General features: G+C 47.1%; 2 protein-coding genes and 3 non-coding genes across 5 annotated transcripts in view; 1 reads left to right on the forward strand and 4 right to left on the reverse strand.

Moving 5' to 3' along the window:
• Positions 1-239, forward strand: part of timm9 (translocase of inner mitochondrial membrane 9 homolog) — a 4,382-nt gene extending 4,143 nt beyond the window's left edge. The window contains exon 4 of the mRNA XM_034575799.1: positions 1-239. This exon is cut by the window's left edge and continues 73 nt beyond it. Coding sequence (XP_034431690.1) covers positions 1-62 — 62 coding nt within the window. The 3' untranslated portion in view covers positions 63-239.
• A 1,639-nt stretch (positions 240-1,878) lies between these two features.
• On the reverse strand, positions 1,879-20,482 carry arid4a (AT rich interactive domain 4A (RBP1-like)). The gene is given in 28 exon segments (XM_034575783.1): positions 1,879-2,420; positions 2,583-2,729; positions 3,241-3,396; positions 3,593-3,697; positions 3,816-5,324; positions 5,413-5,475; positions 6,087-6,285; positions 7,082-7,163; positions 7,376-7,537; positions 8,509-8,717; positions 9,522-9,590; positions 9,592-9,687; positions 9,690-9,703; positions 9,706-9,758; positions 11,804-11,901; positions 12,821-12,915; positions 13,605-13,677; positions 13,752-13,930; positions 14,169-14,245; positions 14,346-14,425; positions 14,526-14,658; positions 14,808-14,905; positions 15,021-15,100; positions 15,598-15,688; positions 16,416-16,481; positions 18,696-18,806; positions 19,468-19,509; positions 20,370-20,482. Coding segments are annotated over 27 exon segments (4,155 nt in total). The 5' UTR covers positions 19,474-19,509; positions 20,370-20,482; the 3' UTR covers positions 1,879-2,316.
• On the reverse strand, positions 11,993-12,072 carry LOC117756892. Its single transcript, XR_004612956.1, has one exon. It is a non-coding gene; the product is annotated as a small nucleolar RNA SNORD53/SNORD92 (small nucleolar RNA).
• On the reverse strand, positions 15,180-15,260 carry LOC117756897. Its single transcript, XR_004612961.1, has one exon. It is a non-coding gene; the product is annotated as a small nucleolar RNA SNORD53/SNORD92 (small nucleolar RNA).
• Positions 17,991-18,075, reverse strand: LOC117756901. Its single transcript, XR_004612965.1, has one exon. It is a non-coding gene; the product is annotated as a small nucleolar RNA SNORD53/SNORD92 (small nucleolar RNA).
• Positions 20,483-20,774: the final 292 nt, after the last annotated feature.

Genomic DNA, 20,774 nt, shown 5'->3' on the forward strand with positions numbered 1-20,774 from the left:
ATCACATCCAGCAGAACGAGGCTCTGGCTGCCAAAGCCGGACTGTTGGCACAACCTCGCTGAGCCGAGCCCAACGGGACGAGGTCACGTGACCCCAGCACGCTGAGCGGAGGCTGATCCTGGAAGCTGTTCTGTCTCAAAGCATCATGGGAGATGTTGTGTTAAAAGATTGGAAACTGTGAAACCGTCCTTAAATGTCGGTGTTTGTTGTTTGTTTTATTAAACATTGTGAAACTCTGACGCCTGAAGTAACTTGAGTCCAACCCAAAGTGACATCAGGAAACCAGAACCTAAACATGTTGCATTAGAAAACTAGAATCATCGTCCTGTTCTTCTCCAGACGTCACATGACCTTTGAAACAACCTCACATCTACATTACATTCGTTTAGTCCATGTCCCATCTGACCAATACCGCCTCCAGTCAACAGGGGGCGATCGAGACACTTTGGCTTCAGTCATGCCGGCCATCTTTATTCAGTGGGTTAATTACTGAGGAAACGAGGAGTTGGTGGAGCACCTGAACGCACCATCACTGTTTGGTTAAGATTCAGGTCTGAAATGAGACGCAGCTGTCGAGTGGAAACATATTTAAAAACTTTATTAGAAACAGAGAGCTCTGTTTATTGTGCACACAGTCCAACATGGCTTAGCTTCTGTTCTCAGAGGAAGTGTGTGTTTCTGTATTTACAGTCGTCGCTCTCGAAACCGCCGCTAGCAAAACACCAAAAAACTGAGGAGTTCATAATACAACAGTACAAAGAGTCTTCTCTTAAAAAATACTATAAATCATTCTTTACAGGCGTGTAAAACGTTCTTCTCAAATACATGTGGTTTTATTCTTTTCTTTACTCAGAGCTTTTTATGTACAAAACAACAAAATGTTCAGGAGCAGGAATCAGCCGTCGGTTCGAGCCTGACGCACAGAGGAAGAACCACGAGGGGGGGGGGGGGGGGGGGCAGCAGCGTCAGTACTGAGCTCAGACGTATGGAAGATTAATTCAGTCAGAGGAAAAATGTTCATTAAACCATTCTGAGGTTAAATCCAAATTTATAATAATGACTCACTAAAAAACACTTGAGTCTAATTTTACATATGAACTTATTAAAAGATCAAATTAAAAATGTTTTAATCCAAATTATTAGACGGTAATTTGAAATGACTTTTTAAACCAAAATAAAACAATTAGAAGATTCCAAATCGGAATTTAGACAAAAAAAAAAATTGTGATTTTAAATTAATTTAATTTTCTAAACAACGATGAAATACTCAAAATAAATATTAAGTCAATACTCCGACTCTAAGTCAAATTAAGATTTCCTGAGTCAGAATTAAGAGACATCAAATCAAACTAAATAAAACTGATCAGATTATGTCACAGTTTCAAAAGTCTGACTTTTAAAATCAAGAAGCTTGAGATTTAAATTGTTAGGCACAAATTTGATAAATGAAAAGAAAGTAAATAATAATTATAACTTTCAAATCAAAGTGATGAAATTAAACAAACATTCTGGCTCGAAATCACCTTTAAAATCTCATTTGTTACATTTGAAACATCAAATGTGGATTATCTTTTTTTTAATATACCATTTCATTTATTTTTCCCTGCGCAGTAAAGATCCTCCAAACAACACGACGCTTTGCTCGATCGTCTCTTTTCTCTCTCGCTGTGACGTCTGAAACTTTTTGAAGTTTTTGTTGGTCTGTTTTTACCAAAATAAAAGCTCTGATTTCGTATAAAAAGATCAAAAACACTCAGCAGGAAGTTGGGAAAGTCGTTTTTGGTTTAAATAAATAATATCTTCAGTTAAAAAAAATTTTATTCCACCCCAAAAAATTGCATAATGAACTGTGCTGCTTCAGGAATCTGTTTCCTCTTCCTGTTCCCACCTGTAGGAACCCCCCCCCCCCCCAAAAAAAACCTGTCACATTATTCTGAAATTCAGAGACGCTGAGCTGAGGTACTGAGGGAGGAAGGAAGGAAAGGAGGAAGGAAAGAGAAGTGCTCTGTGGCGGCTTAACAGACGACGAGCTGATTTTTCTGTTGCATTTGTCTCTGAACAGGAAGTCCATAGGTGAGGGGGTGGGGCTAAGATCGAGTTGGAGAAGCCCCTCCCCCACACACCACCATATTTGAAGGAGTGACGGCGTTCCCATCAGCCACTGCTGCAGTCGATGAGCTCTCACCTGGAGGTTTTAAACCTCATTTCACCCATCATGTCCTCTGCTGGCGGAGTGGGTGGAGTCTGTGGCTGCAGTCGGCGGGGACGAGGAAAATGGGAATATGGTGGTTGGGTGGAGCTTGAGTGGGCGTGTCATCACCTGCACTCCACAGCAACGGTGTTCTGAGTGGGCGAGGCCGAGGACGGACTCATACCTGTGTCTGAGGAACCCGACGAGGTCGACGCCGTCGTGTTTGACACTGAAAGAGACAAAGATTTCACCACACGACAGGAAGTCAGTCAAGAGTGGACGTACACAACAGATTCATTAACAAGTTTTAACTTCCTGTCACTGAGCACAGTCCGCTGCAGCTCCTGTTCTTTCAAAATAAAAGCAGCTGAATCGACTGTGCAGCTCCTACCCTCTCTCTCCTTCTTTTTTAGCCTCTTCCTGCGTCTGTCGATGGAGGCGACCTCTGACTTCAGGGTCATGTAGTACTTTCTGATCTCCTGCAGCTTGTCCTGCAGGAAGGAGATCCTCTCTGTGCTCGACATGTTGTCCAGCTCATCTGAGGAGGAGGAAGAAGAGACACGGTTATTTCTTCATCACAATTCTGTGTCTCCACATTCAGGTAGATTAACCAGTCCAGGTCCACATGTGACTAGGCCTCCACCAACACTTCAGATGTTCCTGACATTATACATCCACGATGAGGCCGTGACCTTTGACCTCTGAAATCGAATCAGTTCATCCTTGAGATATTAAGTTGTTTGGATGATATGTTCACAAGGTGAATAAAGAGTTCAAGGTCAAACCTCTGAACTCTGACCTTTCATCTTTGAGTGAACGTTTACGAACGACCTGAAAACATAACTGAACCGTCACTGAGGCAACGTCGTGCTGAAAAGAAAAACTTAAAGTGAACAGAAAGAAAATGCTCCTGAGAATTCAAAGTTCAGAAGCCAAACAAAAATAAAACTAAGCATTAAATTCTCATGACAATCGAGGAGTTTTCTGTTGACACGAAACGAGCACGTGGTGTGAATGTGTGGCGAACCCCATCCCCCTGGTGAGTTTACCGAGCTGGAGCGTCCACTTGTACGTTCTCTGAGATGACGGGAAGTTGGCTTTGTCTTTGCTGAGAGAAGACGGAGACGACAAACCAGGACACCGAGACTTCTGAGACTTGGACAGAGACGACAGACGAGACTGGTCCTCGCTGTCGCTGCTGTGCCCTGGAAGGTGAGAGAGGAGAGTTCGAGAAATTAAACCATCAACTCATCTCAAACACAACGTGGACAAGCCGTCGTCAAGGTGATGAGTAATTCAACGTGTCAACGATATGATGCGACTCTGAGATGACCGATGACGTCACCACCAGAAATCTGGGCGCCACCTGCCAGTGACATCATCTCACATCACGCGGCTCACCTGCTCCGTTCTTCTCCACCTTCCCAGGCGTGTTTGGTCGTTTCTGGTTGCGTTTCTGTTTCTTGGCCGACGGGCTGGAGTTACAGTCCATCGCCCTCTTCTGACCTGAGGGGGTCAAAGGTCACACGGTTACTTCCTCACCACCACAAATATAGTGAACCAATCAGGCTGCAGGGTTGTGTTGTGTCGACAGAGTTTAAACAAACCCAAGCTGTGGTCTTACCTCGGTCCTTGTTCTCCTGCAGTGACAGCAGGGAGGTGGAGGAGGAGCTGCTGCCGTCAAACCCAGGACTGGAGTCGCCCTCCTGTTCCCCCCCCACTCCTCCCCCATCGTCCTCTGTGGCGCTCCTGGTCGGGCGCAGTTCCTCGGAGGAGGGGGTGGAGCTGGGAGCAGCGGCAGTGAGGAAGGGCCTGACCTGAGGCTGGGGGAGGTGAGGTGAGTGTGGGGTAGGGTGGGAAGCTTGGTGGAGGTGAGACAGCGGGGGCGGAGCTTGTTGCTGCTCCCTTATCATCAGGAGGAGGTGCTCTGAGGAGGAGACGGGCTTCTCCTTGTCGTCGGGGTCGTCCAGGTCCACCTCGTGGCAGACGAGCGCCTCAGGACCGATCTGCGGCTCCAGCTCCTCAGCGGGGGAGGGACCCAAAGCCTCTGGGGCAAGGGGAGGTGTCCCAGCATGCATCTCTTGCTCCTTCATGGCTCCACCTGATACCTCCTTCTGTGTCTCCTCTCTGGGACAGGGTGATTCCTCTGTTTTCATCACCCCCTCACTCCTCCTCTCTTGGTGGAGCGGGGAGGAGACGGTTTTGGGTGAAGCTCCGGACGCCACCTTGGGTGTGGGGGCGGGGGTTTTGGGGGAGGCTGCCTCCTCCTGCTTCCTGTCTGGGCGGAGCTTCTTCTCTGCTGCTCTCTGCTCTGCTGCTTTACGTTTAAGCGCCACGCTGCTCCTTTCCTCAGGTAAACCCTCCTCCTCCTCCTCCTCCTCCTCCTCCTCCTCAGTGGCAGAGTCAGTGTCCGAGTCCATGGTGGGAGACTCAGGGGGGAGATGCTCTGTGGTGAGACAATGGAGGACCACCATGGGCTCGTCCTGTCTCTTTAGGACGCTGCGAGGAGGAGAAGAGAGTGCTGCAGTGTGGGAGGGACTGAGGGCAGGGCTGGGAGTGCAGAGGGGGATTCTGGGAGGAGTTTCAGAGCCTGTCTCTCTAAGGTTGGCCCGCCGGCCTTTGACCCTGGGGGAGGACAGAGGAGTGCACCTGTCCCCCTCCTCTGCAGCAGGTAGGGGGGAGAACTGCTTCTCAGGAGACGTTTTGTTCTTGTCAGGGGGAGGAGACATCCTGTCGGGAGATGACTTGATGACCACTTCCTGTCCAGGAGACGTTTTCTGCACCAACAACGTTTTGCTCTCGTTGTCCAGGGGAACTGGCATCATGGTGACTTCAACTGGAGGCTCCTCCCCCTGCACTGCCTCCTCCTCATCCTCTGATTGGCTCAGCACTTTCCCAGACATGCTGGGACATGCTGCGGCAGTGGCAGGTGAATGACTTGCTGTTGCCATGGTGACAGCGTCATCGTCATAAGTAGGCATTGAGATGTTAGCGACCTCACTCGTTTCCTCTTCCTCCTCCTGTTGCTCCTCCTCCTGGTAGGGCGGGGCTTCAGTTCTCCCTCGCCAAGGGGATGGCTGTTTATCAGGCGGGTCTTCTGATTCGCTGTCGTCGGAAGAGTTCCCAGAATCCTCTGCAGGAAGAGAGGAGTGGATTGGTTAAGTCATCAGTGATTCAACTGGATCGAAAATGAAAAGCAGCAGGTTCGCCGTCGTTCTCACCGATGGACGCTCTGTCCGAGTCGTACATGCCCGACGTTCTCCTGGTTCTCCTGCGAGGAGTACCTGCAGAGAGACGACACGTCAGAGGACACACACACTTTTCACCACCAGGAGGAACTGTTACTGACAGGAAGTGTTCACGCTTTGTATTCACTGCTGGTAGTTGAGTCATGTGACCGATAACAACCAATCAGGAAGAGAACGTCTGAGTCATTGTTTACAAAAGTCTCGGTTTCTGTTCGTCCTACAACACAACCCCAGAGTTTTCAAACTGAAACGAGTCTCGAAGTTACGGCCAAACCACGCTGAACCGATCGGGAAGCTAAGCAGGGTAGGGCCTGGTTAGTACTTGGATGGGAGACAGCCTGGGAATACTAGGTGCTGTAAGTGGGAGGCTGTGGTTGAGGGGATAGAGATCGGCGGTTCGATCCCAGTCTTGCCCACCTGCATGCTGATGCGTCCTTAGGCAAGATACTGAACCCCAAATGGCCCCTCAGGAAAAATAAGTGCTGCCCGTATGCACTGTGGTGTGAATGGCAATAAAACTGTACTGTCATCAAGATTAGAAAAGATCTGTATAAATACAGAACATTTAGTAAACTCAGGAGTCGTGTGGACGCCAGGCGGAACTATACCAACAGTGACGAGTTCTAAAATGCCTTAGTGTGTCTTACTGTCTCCGTTGGCCAAGCTGGACGACGTCTCGGTTCTGCTGCTCTTGCCGTTGGATCGACCTTCGCTGCTTGGCGTCTTTGAGACGCTGCGACCGGCAGAGCTGGTTGGTGTGGTTCTTATCTGAGGACGACCTCGCTTCGCCCCCGCTGGCTTCACCGCTGGCTTCTCTTCATCTTTCTCCACCTCGTCTTTGTTCTGCTGAGGAAACAGTTTTCGTTACCACGCAGCATTGAGTCAACTTGAGCAACACAAGCAGACACGTAATCAGCAGCGGGCGTCACATGATCAGTTTGAAGCGGTTTGATTATAGAGACCAGGTGTGGTCATATTTGTCATGGTGGTATCATGTAGCGCCGAGGATTAGTCAATCAAGAGATTTATTTTGATGATTGATTGTTTAAAATATTTCCTGGTTCCAGTGAGGATTTCAATTTTTTCTTCTTCTAAATATGATAAATGTTTGAATGTCCTACGGTCGTGTTGCACTGTGGAGGACAGAGGGCGTCATCATGTCCGTCCCCAGTGAACATTTCAATGTTGACAGTTGAGGCATCCAAGCCTGGACATTGTCATGGTTGAAATGTTACAATAAAGAATAAGCAACTGATGGTTACACAACTTATGTAAACGTAACTGTCAGGTTGCATTTAAAAACATTGTCAGTATTTAATTATTAATATTTTTTGAGGTTGTGAGACAGTTTATGACGAATCGAACGCCGAGTGTAAATGAGCGTTAAAAACTCACAAAGCAGTTCTGTGACACCGCTGCTGTCCGTCCTGAAACGCACCAGAGGACGTTCTTTAACCTGGAGTTCCCCCCCCCCCCCCCCCGGTCTCCCTGCTGCTGATTGGACAATTAAGCTTGTCAGTCTCTGGTCAGCCAAGAGGATGTGACATCACAGGACTTCAGTCCAGCAAGCAGAACCTCTCAGCATCATCACGCCTGGCCATCGGCAGTTTACATAACCACGCTGAGCAGAAGGGAATCTCACCTTCACCTTCTTCCTCTGTCTCTTCTTTGTTCCTTTCTCCACGGGCCAGATGATCCTTTCGGCCTTCACCCACTCGTCGTACCTGCGGAGCAGAAACATCTGTCTCACACACTGCTGACGTGCACAACAAGTGCTGACGTGCACAAGTAATCAGACAAAGTTACAGAAACAAGCGACGCCTCCTCCATGTTAGCAGACCGGACATGTACAGACGATACAGTCGGTGACTGTCTTTATATTGTCTGATGTCTCCCTCACTACTTGAGGATTCAACCGTCTCTGACCCACACTGACCTGACGTTCCAGCCGTAGTAGTGAACCAGGTAGAACTGTTCTCCGTTGTCTAGGTCCGTCTTCTTGATGTGAGCTTCGTAGATTTTCTGAGTTTTTCCTCTGCCGTACTTCACCCTGACCTTCGTCCCCGTCACAGAGTCTCCATCCTCATCATCCTCACTCCTGACACAGAAACAAAGGATCAGTCTTAGTGTTGAAGCACCTGAATTGTCTCTGAGGCTTCATCCTTCAACAACCTGTATCAAACCATGGGTGGAAAGTAATAAAGTACATTTACTTAAAGAGTAACTTAACAGCAGGCGGCTTTAACCTGCGTCCACAGCCAGGATCAGCTGAAGGTGTGGTCATGAAGGTGTTGTGATACACCTGTAACCACACCTGACAGCGAGGTCACTGTGTCCGGGAGAAACTAAAGAAAGGGATCACGAATGGATTTTTGAGTCCAAGAAAAATAATTTCTCAACTCTACAACATTTCTTCAATCACAAAACTGTTGATACCAGTATTCTCCGTTCACAGAGGCATTAAGGGAACCGCCTCACCTAAAGGAGCCATGATTATTAGGGCCCGAGCAGCGAACAGCAGGAGACAGCGGGAGGCCCTATTGAAATTGTAAGGATTATTATTATTTATTTTTTTCAGGCAAATGAATTGGCTTTTTGAAGCTTCAACATGCTCAAATTCTTACCAAACTTTGCAGAAAATTAGAAAGTGGTGAAAAAGTACGTATTCTGGATTAATTTTAAATGGGCGTGGCAAAATGGCTCAACAGCGCCCCCTGGAACGCGTTCACATTGACCGATCTTCACAAAAATCGATACACAGGTGTATCATGACCAGACAAACAAAAAAGTCTAGAGGTGCACTTTGAAAAAAGCAACAGGAAGCCCGCCATTTTGCATTTAGTGGCCATTTTTCACATTTTTACTTTGATGAACTTGTCCCAGGGCTTTCATCAGATCAACTTCAAATTGAGATGAGTGTCATCTCAACAAGACGGAGATAAAACCTACCTCAAAGATCGATTTTTCATCACACGGTGTGACCGTGGCGTGGCGTCAAGGTTTGATTACACGCCATCAAAACACGAGGTTCTGTATCTTTATTATTATTATATCATGTTTCAGTCTCACCTGGCTCCTCTCCTCCTCTCCAGCTCATCCTCATCCTCATCGTCCTCGTCCTCATCCTCGTCCTCAGAGCCTTTCTCGAATTCGTCCATTCTTCTGTTGCTGCGTCTCCTCACCTCCCTCTGCTCCTCGCTGTTCTCTCCTCTTTTCTCCGGCCTGGAGGACGACTCTCTATCTGCTTTCAGCTGAGTGCCCACACACCTCCTCCTCCCCTGAAACAGACACTGCTTTCAGTCTGTGGAGTTGAGTTTGAATTCTAAAACAGGGTTAAACTTGAACCTGGGATTTCTTCAGATGCTGTCACAAGCAGCAACTCTGAACTCGGCAGTAGAAATGTTCCTCCATCGTATATGAAGGTATTCTTTCTTCCTGTGATGTCACTTTTTGGAAAATCTTCCAATGCTTCTTATCTCTAAAATCTGTAGAATCTCAGCTAAAGGTTCTGTAAGTCTATAAACCAAAATAATTGATAAGTTTTAAAATTATCTTATAAACTATAAAAGTTACAAATCTCACCTTTTACAATTTATTCACTTTTTTTAGTTTTTGAGATATGAGCATTTTCTCGACCGTTCTCCAGAGCCACGTGCACGATCAACTCCTTTTGTACCACACGTAACAAAATGTAATGACATCATGACAAGCGTCCAACATGAGGTAGAGGACAGAGGCCTCGACCTTCTGCTGCTCCACACTCCAGTCCAGTAGGTGGCACTTACACCGATAAACTGGTTGGTCAAAACCCCATTAAACACAAGGAAGAACGTTCAGGCACTTGAAGCATCAGTAGCAGCTCCGTCAAAACACATCACATTCTGACCATCACTCCGGAATCAGCATCTAAATCTCAATGTGTTAAAAACACAGTTTTAACTTTTAATAAAAAACTTAAGATCTTTTGCAAACTTGTTGCTCGGTGAATATTTCACGTTACTGAGAAAGATTTTACGTCAAAGGTTGGGACAGAGTTTCAAAGCTTTCTTATATTTTCATGTAAGTGCATTTTCCAGTCTCACCCTTGGTGACGACTGAGGCTCCTTCATCTCCTCCTTCTCGCTCGCACTGTCCGACTCTGCCTCCTCCCCCCTTGTCGTCAACAGGCTCCGCCTTCACATGTTGCGTGGGGGGCTCTGTGGGCTCCACCCCTGCTGTCTCTGGTTGGCTGGTGTGGTGGGAGGGCGGGGGTTGTTGTGATGGATGTCCTGAAGGCGATGGAGGCGGACCGGCAGTACTCCTCGAACCCGTACAGGTACCTGAGAATTAGAAGAGTTAAACCACTCAGAAAACCAGGAGAATGACGGATGAGAAAAGATCCTTTAAAAACGTTACGTCACACTCCAAAAAAGACACCTGCATGTTTCCCATTCATTATCTCGGCTGTGGCGGGCCGCTACGTTCCAATTTGTCCCACCAACGTTTCATAAGGAACCAAAACACGTTTCACAACTCTTGATATACAAGATATTGAACTCGGTTCTTGCGGCGCTATTTGCGTCTGCTGTTGCACAACCGTCCATAAAATGATCAACGTCCCACAGTTTCAGCTGCACAACTCATCTTTCACTCTCTGTGAACCAGAATGTGTTGGTGCGAGTGGCCCAATAGATTGAAATAATTCTGAGTTGAACACTTCACCCCCCCCCATCGGCATAGGGGTGACTAAATAATGAGTGAATATTCATTTCTGGGTGAACTATCCCTTTAAGCAGTTTTTCAAAGGACTTCATAATTGGGGAAGTCAGTGCTACTGGCCTAAAACCATTACAAACCTTGGGGTGATTAGTTTTGGCCACTGGGATAGATATGGACTGCTGTTGGTTGGTTGACAACTGATAATGTGCTAGAGGATGGGCTAGTTGTTCTGAACTAGAGGAAAGCAGGCAGCTGTTTATATTGTCAGGCCCTGGGCTTTTCTTAGCTTAGGACTGTTTGAAGGAATTAACCACAGCATGTACATCAAATGTGATGGGACCAGAGCAGGACACATTGTTTTTCAGTCCTAAAATGTCCTAACTCAAATCCAGTGTCCAACCTAAGATAAAACGTATCAAACTCCTGAGCCAGTTGTTTGTCAGATTCGAGACCATCAAGAACCACTTCACAGTTGCTTGTGTGTTTAGAACCAACAGTAGTTGTTGGACCATCTCAGGCGGAACACAGATTCTCTTTCAAACTTCTCCTAATTTTACTTTCTCCTTTTTTTATTAAATTCGGCCGAAAGGTTCGACCTCTCAGCCCCGACTCTTGTCCAGTAAGACTTTCGGTTTTCATCACTCCAGGTTTTATTCTGCTTCGTGAGGACTTTGCCCCTCAGGGATGAGCTGCCCCTCCAACCAGGGGGGGGGGGGGGGCCTTAAGCTCCCTCAATAGAACCATAGCACTGGTCCAGAATTGGGTAGGTGATGCACTGGTCAAAGTTCCTTGTTTTCTTCAATGAGCATCGTCAAACACGAGGGTGGGTGAGTCAGGAGATACAGTTTGCAGCTTCTTTAAGTAAAGACTCCGTGTCTAATTCATCACCCAGCATCTGCCGACCCACCGTTACCGTGGTGGGTGTTTAACCTCCCTGCCAACGTTCCAATGTTGAACCCATGTCAGTTTCCTAGAAAGTACGAGAGGGAAACGTTTCTTTTCCAGGATGACTGGGATCCGTTGGTCACGACACACGTCTGTGGCAGGGTCACGTGTCAGCAGACTATCTGCACATGGGAATGTCATGCGAATTTATGTGTCTGATAATGATGGAAAGTGACAGGGACTCTGGGGCAGAACGGACCAGTGAGTCCTGATCACATCACATACATGACATAATAATAATAATAATGTGAAAACACACATGGTTATGATCTGGGTCACAGTTGAAAAGAATCTGATCGGACCTTTTCCCTCCTGCTCCTCTTACTACTGAGATAAAGAAACCAGCTCCTCTGCTTTTTCTTTGAGCGCCACCCTGAGGTCAACATTTTGTCACTACACTGGAAAAAACGATAAAAGCTCTTGTGATCTTGCTAAGATTTATCGCCCGTCAGTTTCATTCGCTCCAGGTGTTCCTGAGGTTTTACATACACAATAATACGAGGTCACCATAATCTTTGACCTCTGCAATCTGTGAATCCAGTTGAACGTTGGTACCAAATTTTAAGAAGTTCCCACAAGGCGTTCTTAAGATATTGTGTTCACAAGAATGAGACCGACGGACAACTTGAAAACATAATTCCTCCGGCCACTAAGTGTCGCCAGCACGGAGACTTAAACCATGTGACAGTGAGCTGATGTGAGGAAGCAGGTGTTCTCTTACTTCCTGTAGGCCGTCTTGACGTTGTAGGATGCAGCAGAGTTCAGGATGGGGATCCCCAGATCCATGTAGACCTGCTTCCACACCGTCCCAGACTCAATCTAACACACACAGACACACACAGATCAGAGCTGTGTCACATCCAGATGTTTGTTTCTCATCAGCTGATTGGACAGTGAAGCTCGTCAAGCTTTGGTCAGACAGCCAAGAGGAAGTGACATCACAGGACTTCAGTCCAGTGTGCGAAACCTTTCTCTGCATCATCACACCTGGTCATCAGCAGGTCACATGACCCACTGAGCTCCCTAAAGAACCTGAAGCTGTGGTCACACACAGATTTGGCTGTTAATGTATTAACTGCACGTACAACATATCAATACATTAATGAAAGGTATGTGTGGTATAAAATACAAAATGACAGTTACAGGTCATGTATCAGTGTTAAGAGAAACATATATTAGTATAACAGAAACACAGAGGACAGAATATATGCTATAATAAGTGAAAACCAGAATCTAAATCCTTTCAGACCTGCACTTGGACAGCTGACGGTATTTGACTGATTCAATGTCCATTAGACTTTTAATACAAACTCCACCCTGCCCTCAGTTTATGGATATCTTTCAGATCTGAATTGAACCACAGACATGTTCCTGACGTGTTCCTCACATGTTCTGCAGGTTCTGTCTGTGAGAACAAATGTCTGAGTCAGTGTCTCTGGACATGTTCTGGATCTTCTCCTGCAGCCTCCTAGTAACATGTGTGTAACATGTCAGAGTGAGTCCATGTGAGGACACAGCAGGACAATGTGTGGAAGCTTCTCAGAGAGCGAGTGGACGTGTTGATGAGGTTTCTAACACGTGACGGACGTGAAACTGGAAGAACACAAATATCTCAGGATGAAGAAGAGGAGCCGTACACGTAGAAGACGAAGACGTCCACTTGGAAACACGAGGAGGTTCCAGATCTTTTGGTGATAAGGGCCGATAAGGGACAGACAGACAGGTGGACAGTCCTCACCTTGTGGCAGCCTCCCAGGTGATAGACCAGTCTGAAAAGCTTAAAGAGGTTCAGGTCCTTGTAGCCCAACACAGGAGGTTTGTTGATAGGAGTTCCTGTCAGACAGACACAGAACCAGATGTTGTTAGCCATGAAGGACGTGGTTCTACAGGTGCATTAATGTCCAAGGGTCTGAGAACCACGTGATGAGGTCAATCTGCTCGTGTTTTGCTGAAACTGTCCTTTAACCCTTTTAGACCTGATGCAACATATGCGAGTATATACCTTTAAGACAGTTTAAAACATGTGACTCATATTGTGATTTGCTGAAATGCATTGTGCATTGTGAAATGCATTAGCAGAGTTTCATTAACAAAATGAAAATAAAGATTCAGACCCAGACATTGTTCCTGCTGACCAAGACTCAGGAGGAGGAAGAATCGTTGAGTTTGCCGCTTTTTTGGTTTAATAAAACGTTTAGAGAAAATAAAATTTTTTACAATTAAAGCCAAACGTTTAAATTTGATTTTATTTCACGTCTCTATTTGCTTAAGAGGCTGAGAAAGTTTTTGTAAACTTTGATAATTCTTTCAGCTCCTCAGAGTTTTATTCAGAGTCTTAATGATGGTACACTTTGTTTCAGCCTCCCAGTCTGGGAACATGTCCGGGTTCGATGACACACTTCAGTCGTCCCACCTTCACCAATCATTTGTTCAAACTGAATTTTAAAACATGAACACAAACTGTAACAATCGCCGTGGTGTTTTGTGACAGTGACTCTAAAGCGACTCTTGTGTGGACTCACCTCTGTCCTCCATGAACTTGTAGAGCTGTTGCAGGAAGTGGTCCCTCTCCTCCGGGTCAGGCTCCTCCTCCGGCTGCACACAAACACAGGGAGGTTAGAATCTGACCCCCACAGCAGCGTCAGTCGTCAGCATCATCAGACTCTCACCTCCTCTTTTATGTGCTTCTTCTTTTTCTTCTCATCTTCGTCGTTGTCCTCCTCCTCGCTCTCCTTCTCTTCTTCGTCCTCATCGTCACTGGAGGACGAGTCCAGGATCTGACTCATGTCCATCTTCCACACATCTGGAACCTCCCTACTCCTCAAGAACATCTGGGCTGCTTCTAGACCTACAGGACAGGGAGGAGAAGGTTAAAGGATAGGGGGAGGAGAAGGGGCAGAAAACATGGGATGGAGGGGAGGAAGGCGTGTAAGGAGGAGGAAGAAGAGAGGGAAGAGCAGGACAGGAGGGGGGAGGACAGAAAAGAGGAGGAGGAGCAGTTGAAAAAAAAGACAGACAGAAGAAGCAGCACTGAGCTCTGGCTGAGCCCAGTGCCCAGGTGCATTGTGGGGGTTGTAGTGTCTCACCTCTCCTGTTGGACAACTCAGACTTGGCGATGCTGATGGAGTTGACAGGGTGGACGTGTCTCCTAGCCACCGTGTGGCTGACGGACAGAACAGCAGGAGGGAGAGAGAGAGAGCGGATCAGTTTCTGATCAAAGATCAATAATAATATTAATAATACATAAGAACAAGTGAACTCACAACTTGGAGTCATTGAACGATCGGACCAGACACTGATCCTTCTTCACCACAAGCTCATCGTTACAGCTCGGAGACACCACCTGCAGGACAGACACACACCTGCAGTCAGAGTGTGCTCATGTGACAGACAGGTGGAGGCGTGTGTGTGCTCATGTGACAGACAGGTGGAGGCGTGTTTACCAGAGCCAGGTACCAGCTGCTTGGCTCCTCCTCGTTCTCGATGCTGCAGACTTTTCCCAGCAGCTCATCATTAAGCCTCCTCTTGTCGTCCTCCTCATCCTCACTGGACGAAGACTCATTCTCCTCATCAGCACTGAGACATAGAGAGCGAGAGAGAGAGATTTCCAGTTAGACAGAGTCGGGTGCAGCAGCTTTATATAACTGAACATACATGTATATAAAGACGATCATCACATTGGAAACAATGACGACCGCAGCAACAATATGTAAAAATAAACTCACACAGCCTGGGAAGAACGACGCCCACCACGGTTGGACTTCTTGTTGATGACCGGAGTTCCGAAATGCTCCGGGTTTGTTAGAGGCAGCTGGTCCAATGTCTGGGGGCACGATGAATACATGTATTTAAATAACACTAAGAAAGATTTAGATTGTTTAATCCTGGTGGAAGGACACAGGCCTGACAAGTAATCCCTCCGTCTGAGTGGGACTCACCTCACTCTCTGCAAAATGTCTCTCCCCCTTCAGACACAGGGACGTACGACGCAGCGTCTTCTCATCTCCGTCATCAAACACTGGAACACAGACACACCGAGTCACCAGAGTCTCACAGGAGCCTGTTCACACTCAGTGGCCAGTTACCCTGGCCGGGGATTGGTCAGACAGCCAAGAGATGTGACATCACATGATCATCAGCTCGTTGAGCGAAACCTTTTCTCAGCATCATCACTCCTCCCCCAACAGCCAATTAGGACGTCTGCACTCATCCAACCAATCACAACACTTTCAGACAGCCAATGATACCAAAATAAAAAGGACCGTGATGACTGGTTGATTTCAATGTCACTATATTAAATATTTATTTGTGTACTAGTGTAAGCAGCTCTGTGAGGAGCACACGCTCCTAAATACATGCAACAGTTCACTTACATCTTTGTGGTAAATGAAGGTGAAATGAGATTTTCAATGTGATCTCACTGTTTTCAAAAACCCGCTATGAACCAATCAGAGAGGAGTACGAGCCCCAATGGGAGCAGCGTAGACCAATCAGCAGACTGGATCAGAGACTCACCCACAGTGTAGAGACTGGCGTCTGTCAGTTTACTGATGATGGCCTCGCTGGATAAACCCTCGTTGGTCTTCACCTCCACAGTGGAGCCCACCTGAAGCACAGACACGTCGTTCATTAACTGTTGATTTAAGGCAAACGTTAATACAATGGTCTTCACCAGAGCCGCTCGTATGGACACATCTACGAGTCAGGAACCACAGCTCCTTCGTCTGAAAGGGTTCGGACATTTGTATGAAACGAAACTCAAGTTAAATGAAAAACCAATAAAAAAACAAGGTGACGCAAAACTGAAGCAGTTTTCAGAGCTGCACTGAAGTCCGGACATTTTCCTGAAAGTTTATGTATGAATGCAACGAGACAGCAAGAGCTCCACCAACAGTGTCCTTATGAAACCACATTTTAATTCTCTAGAACCTGATTTTTTAAATTGGATCAAATCACACAAAGCTCATAAGTATCAGTCCTGTAAATATGTCAGATTGTTTTCATCTAGATTGATGAATTGTTCTCTGATAAATCAGTGAAAATGTTAAAAATCTCTCACAATGTTATAGAAAGAGGTTTTGAAAAAAAATCCTGGATTCCCCCCCCCCCCCTGACTGTGTGTGGCATCTACGGTTTAAAGAAATGGAAAATAATAAAATGATACATAGAGGGGGAGATATAAAAAAATGTTCTTGAGGCCTATCATTTAAAAGTCAAATCCAGAATAGAACAGTCAGTGAACAGCTGTAAACATCTGGTAACGTGATGAACCATGTGACGACGCTGCTCATACATTTAAAGAATCCTCAACATCGGACACTTGATCCTCTTACCTTCAGAGTTCCTTTCACCTGGTCGTCCTGCACCACCTGGGACGTACTTTCCCCTTTGAGAGTCACCTGCAGAAGAGAAAGGAGCGTGATGAAGGGAGACAGCTTCACCTGCATGTGGACTGTTGAACCGTGATACATGTGGACATGCTGATGTGTTGTTCTTCAATGACTGGACTGATTTTATTTCACACGTTAACATTTTCACTAAGCCCAATTTTCAAACTGTTCAGAATCCAAAGAGGATTAGAAAAACAGCTGATTCCTTTTCTGTCTGATGACTGATTCATCTCCATCACACATTCTGTAGAAACACTTTAAACATGAAGTTACAAACTGGTTCTTCTCATGTAGTGAATCCTGTTGTTGTGTTGATGTGTTCAGGTCCATCAGCATCTGTTGGACTTGTGTCCTGGGAGAGGATCCTCACATGGGACTGAGCTTTATTCACTGATCACTAACTTTCTATTTGACTCTTGTTGAGTTAAGAACAGAGGAAGTTGCTCCTTGTTAACATCTGTGAGACCAACTGGGAATATGAGACCAACTGGGAATATGAGACCAACTGGGAATATGAGACCAACTGGGAATATGAGACCAACTGGGAATATGAGACTAATAACATGTGATTGATAGATAACAGAGGCTGCATTCACACCAACACCTCATTTTAAAACAACCATCTCCGTCAACAACACACCTGAAAACACATCACATGACCAATCACATGAACAATTGGAGTGGCTGTGGCTCAGGAGATAGAGTGGGTCGTCCACTACTCGGGGGTAAGTGGTTTGATTCCCAACTAATCTGGTCCACATGCCAAAGTGTCATTGGGCAAGACATTGAAACCCAAACAGCTTCTGATGGCTCTGTGTGAATGAGATGGATGACTGACAGTCAAAGCTACAGACAGAAGCACTGTGTGTTTGGACTGAGCTGTAAAACGCTTTGAGTGCTAGTCCAGACACGACCAGCTGATATAAATACAGAGTAAACAGGAAGTAGATTGTCTCTGCAGCTGGTTGCTTAGTAACAGAAACTCCTCTGAAGGAGGAACAGTGATGGTGAAGAGTCAGAGCAGGGACGACGAGGGGGAACTGTTACTGACAGGAAGTGTTAGCGACGCTTTGTGACAGAGTGACAGCGGAAAGCACAAACTCAGAAAACTAATCTAATTAAATGTTGAATCATTATGAAAAAACACCGCCATCGTCTCATTTGTCCCGACACAGTCGCCATTAAGTGGAAACACTGCACACACACCTTTAAGCAGAGCAGTGAAAGTCTGAACTCAACAGTGAAGAGCCGACACGCGTCTCGTGAACTGAGCGGTGTCATCACCGCTGTTGTCCCGGGTTCGTTACCTCGCACCTCTACAGCAGCAGCCATTTTCTTTTCAGTAACAGACAAACCAAAGTGAAGAGCTGAACGAGTGGAGGCACTTACATCCAGGTCGACAGGTGAGGTCAACGGAAAATATAAAGCAGGAGAACACCTGATATCAATCTAATCGCCTGGTGTTAAATTTACCCTAACTCCATCTTCACAGTCAGCCGAGGTTCACCTGGCAGGGGATTGGTCAGACAGCCAAGAGAAAATGTGACATCACATGATATCATCAGCTCATTGAGCGAAACCATTTCTCAGCATCATCATCCTCCCCCAACAGCCAATCAGGACGCGTGCAGGCTGCATCTCAGAGGAATGGCCACGTTCTTATGGCCGCCATCTGAAACATGTGAAGCTTACGCAGAACCACCGGTGAACTAACCTCACATCTGCAAATGACTTTGAATTGATCATTTGCGACCAAGCCAACAATCTTGAGTTTAGAATCCAGGCCAATTTAGAAACTTTCTTTAGTTCATCAATCAACAAATCATTTCAACTGCTCTGATGATAAAACAAAGGGTGGAGCTGATGTCGGATCATGAATCAGTCGTTCCAGTCACTTTGACCCTGCGGTCCATGGATACCGGACCTATATTGTGCGTCTGCCCTGATCCTGAAACTGCCGGGGCAACGATTGGTATTTAGTTGAGTACGTAGCCTGACTTTGATTCAAGGAGATACTGTTGTTATACCAGAAACCCTAAACGATTACTTTGACTTCATAATCGTGGGAAGGCGTAATCCTGATTAAATGAATCGTGCAGCCCAAATGGAGATGCCACTGTGATCAGGTGTAGCTTTTTTCTGTGACAGAGGACTCAGACAAACTGCTCTGGTCCAAACGTGGACTTCCTGTCTGCGCGTCAACCTGGTGCCTCTGTGTCTTACCTTGACCTTCACCATGCGTTTCACAGTCTTGATCTTGGCCTCGCAGAAGGCTCCTCTGTACTTTGCACTGACGTCCGTCCCCACCGTCAGGTGAGCAGGCTCGTCTGCTGCCTGAAAAACACACATCGGCAACATCAGGACACACACGTCCCTCTGAGGAACATTAGCTTCACAGCGGAGACAGGCCAACACTGCTGGTGTATGGTCTGACTCACCTAAACCAAGGAATGTTTTCTATTTGAGGTCCATACAAACTTTCACACTTCTCAGTATCACAGCCACATCGCTAAAATGACCCATGATCCCCCGACTGGTACTGACAGTTATTACCTGCAGCCAGGTTCTGTTTTCATCTGCGTTAGTTAGTTTGCAGGATTACATCATATCTACAACAGATATTGTTAATAAGTGAAAGAAAAGTTCATGACTGGAAACAGCTTTTAAGGGTTTCAGCTTTAAGTCATTAGACCTGCAGATTATTTTCTGGGACGTGGTTCGCTGTATAAAATGTTGAAAACAATAACAAGTTGAGATATTCCAGAAGCTTGTTTTATCTGATCTAAAAAACCTAAATACTGATTTAGATCCATATGAGACCAGGAACAGCCTCAGATCTTCACCGTGAGGAAGTGGGAGGATTTAAACTAAACTTCCACGAGCAGCTGATGAAGAGTTGTGTGTCTCCGGCCTGTTTAGGATGATGAAGATGATGTTTGATGGGACAGTGTGGATCCAGACATGTAGAAGTGAAGCAGCTGTCTCCAACACTCACCTTCATCTTCACTGTTTGAGTCCAGCTCGACTCTGACGATCACTGCAAGACAAACAGCAGCTGTTCAGTGTTGTTTCATGATGCTAAGCTAACAACTAGCCTCTGACTTCTGCTAGCTCAGGCATTCTTCTCGGTGCAGCCCCCCCTCCTCCCAGCCCGGATCTCATATGTGGCACCGACAGCTCCTCGAACCCGGAGAACCACCGTCACTGGGACTGAACGTGGAGCCGCTTCCTCCGGGCCGGAGGCGACAGGTCGGCGGCTCGCAGGAGGGACGCGGGGCGGAAGCAGCTCCGGACGAGCCGGGGCTGTCCTTCCCGCTCCGCTCCCAGCTCCTCTGAGTCACGTCGCCATCACTGCTCGCCATGTCAGCTCGGCTAGCTCGGCTAACTTTACCTTCCCCTCAAACGGCCGCTAGCCGCCAGTTGCTGGGAGAGAGTCCCGGTCACCGCGACACCACCGAGCCACGACACCAACTGCACCCAAACAACGGCTGTTTGCCGCGGGGAGAGCGGAGGAGCGAGCGGCGGCTCCACTCTTCGCTCCGGAGCTAAATTTAGCCACTTGGCTAACTAGCGACGGAACGAGCAGTTTGGATCCTGCGGTGATTTGAACCGTCGCTCCCCGAGGACAGGACCCGGTCACCGGACGCGTCAGCGCCGTGTGGCGGGCAAACCAAGTTTCTATGAACCGAATCAGAACCAAAGTTATTTATTTAATAAGTGTCGCTTCCACAAAGGCGGAGCAGCTTCACATTTCTCCACTCAAACACCCGCCGCTCAACGCGCTGCGCTCGGCTCGACCTCCCGCGGACACCCGCCCGGCCCCGGCCCCGGTGGACCGTTTGTTTCCGCCGGTTCTCGGTACCGTGTGTTGTGGAGAATCTCCGGGTTTCTACTCACGGTCGCGGCCGCGGCTGCTTCCTCTCGAGCTCAGAGACGATCCACGAACAACAAGCTGTTGAGCTCGGCTCTGTTTCCTCACACGTGATTGGCTGCGGCCACAGCGGTCGTTGCACAAAAGAAATCTGATTGGTCGAAATAATCCTCGATTCTAATTGGACATTCCTCTTCTGGTGTCGCTATTTGTCGATACGAACCCGGCGCCACAAGGGAAATGACGGCATCGGCTGCGGGGTCATCCAATCAGAGGAGAGCTTGAAAGAAAACCCGCCCACTGGAGCTCACAATTGGCCTCGCTCGTGTTTTCCCAGCAACGACGCGTCGCTATTGGCTAAACGGGCTTCCTTGTCTGTCGGAAGCCCGCCCCTATACGTGCTGGGAACTCGCGCACCAAACTCATTCAAA

Source organism: Hippoglossus hippoglossus, chromosome 22 (assembly GCF_009819705.1).
Source record: "Hippoglossus hippoglossus isolate fHipHip1 chromosome 22, fHipHip1.pri, whole genome shotgun sequence".
NCBI classification, from domain to species: Eukaryota; Metazoa; Chordata; class Actinopteri; order Pleuronectiformes; family Pleuronectidae; genus Hippoglossus; species Hippoglossus hippoglossus.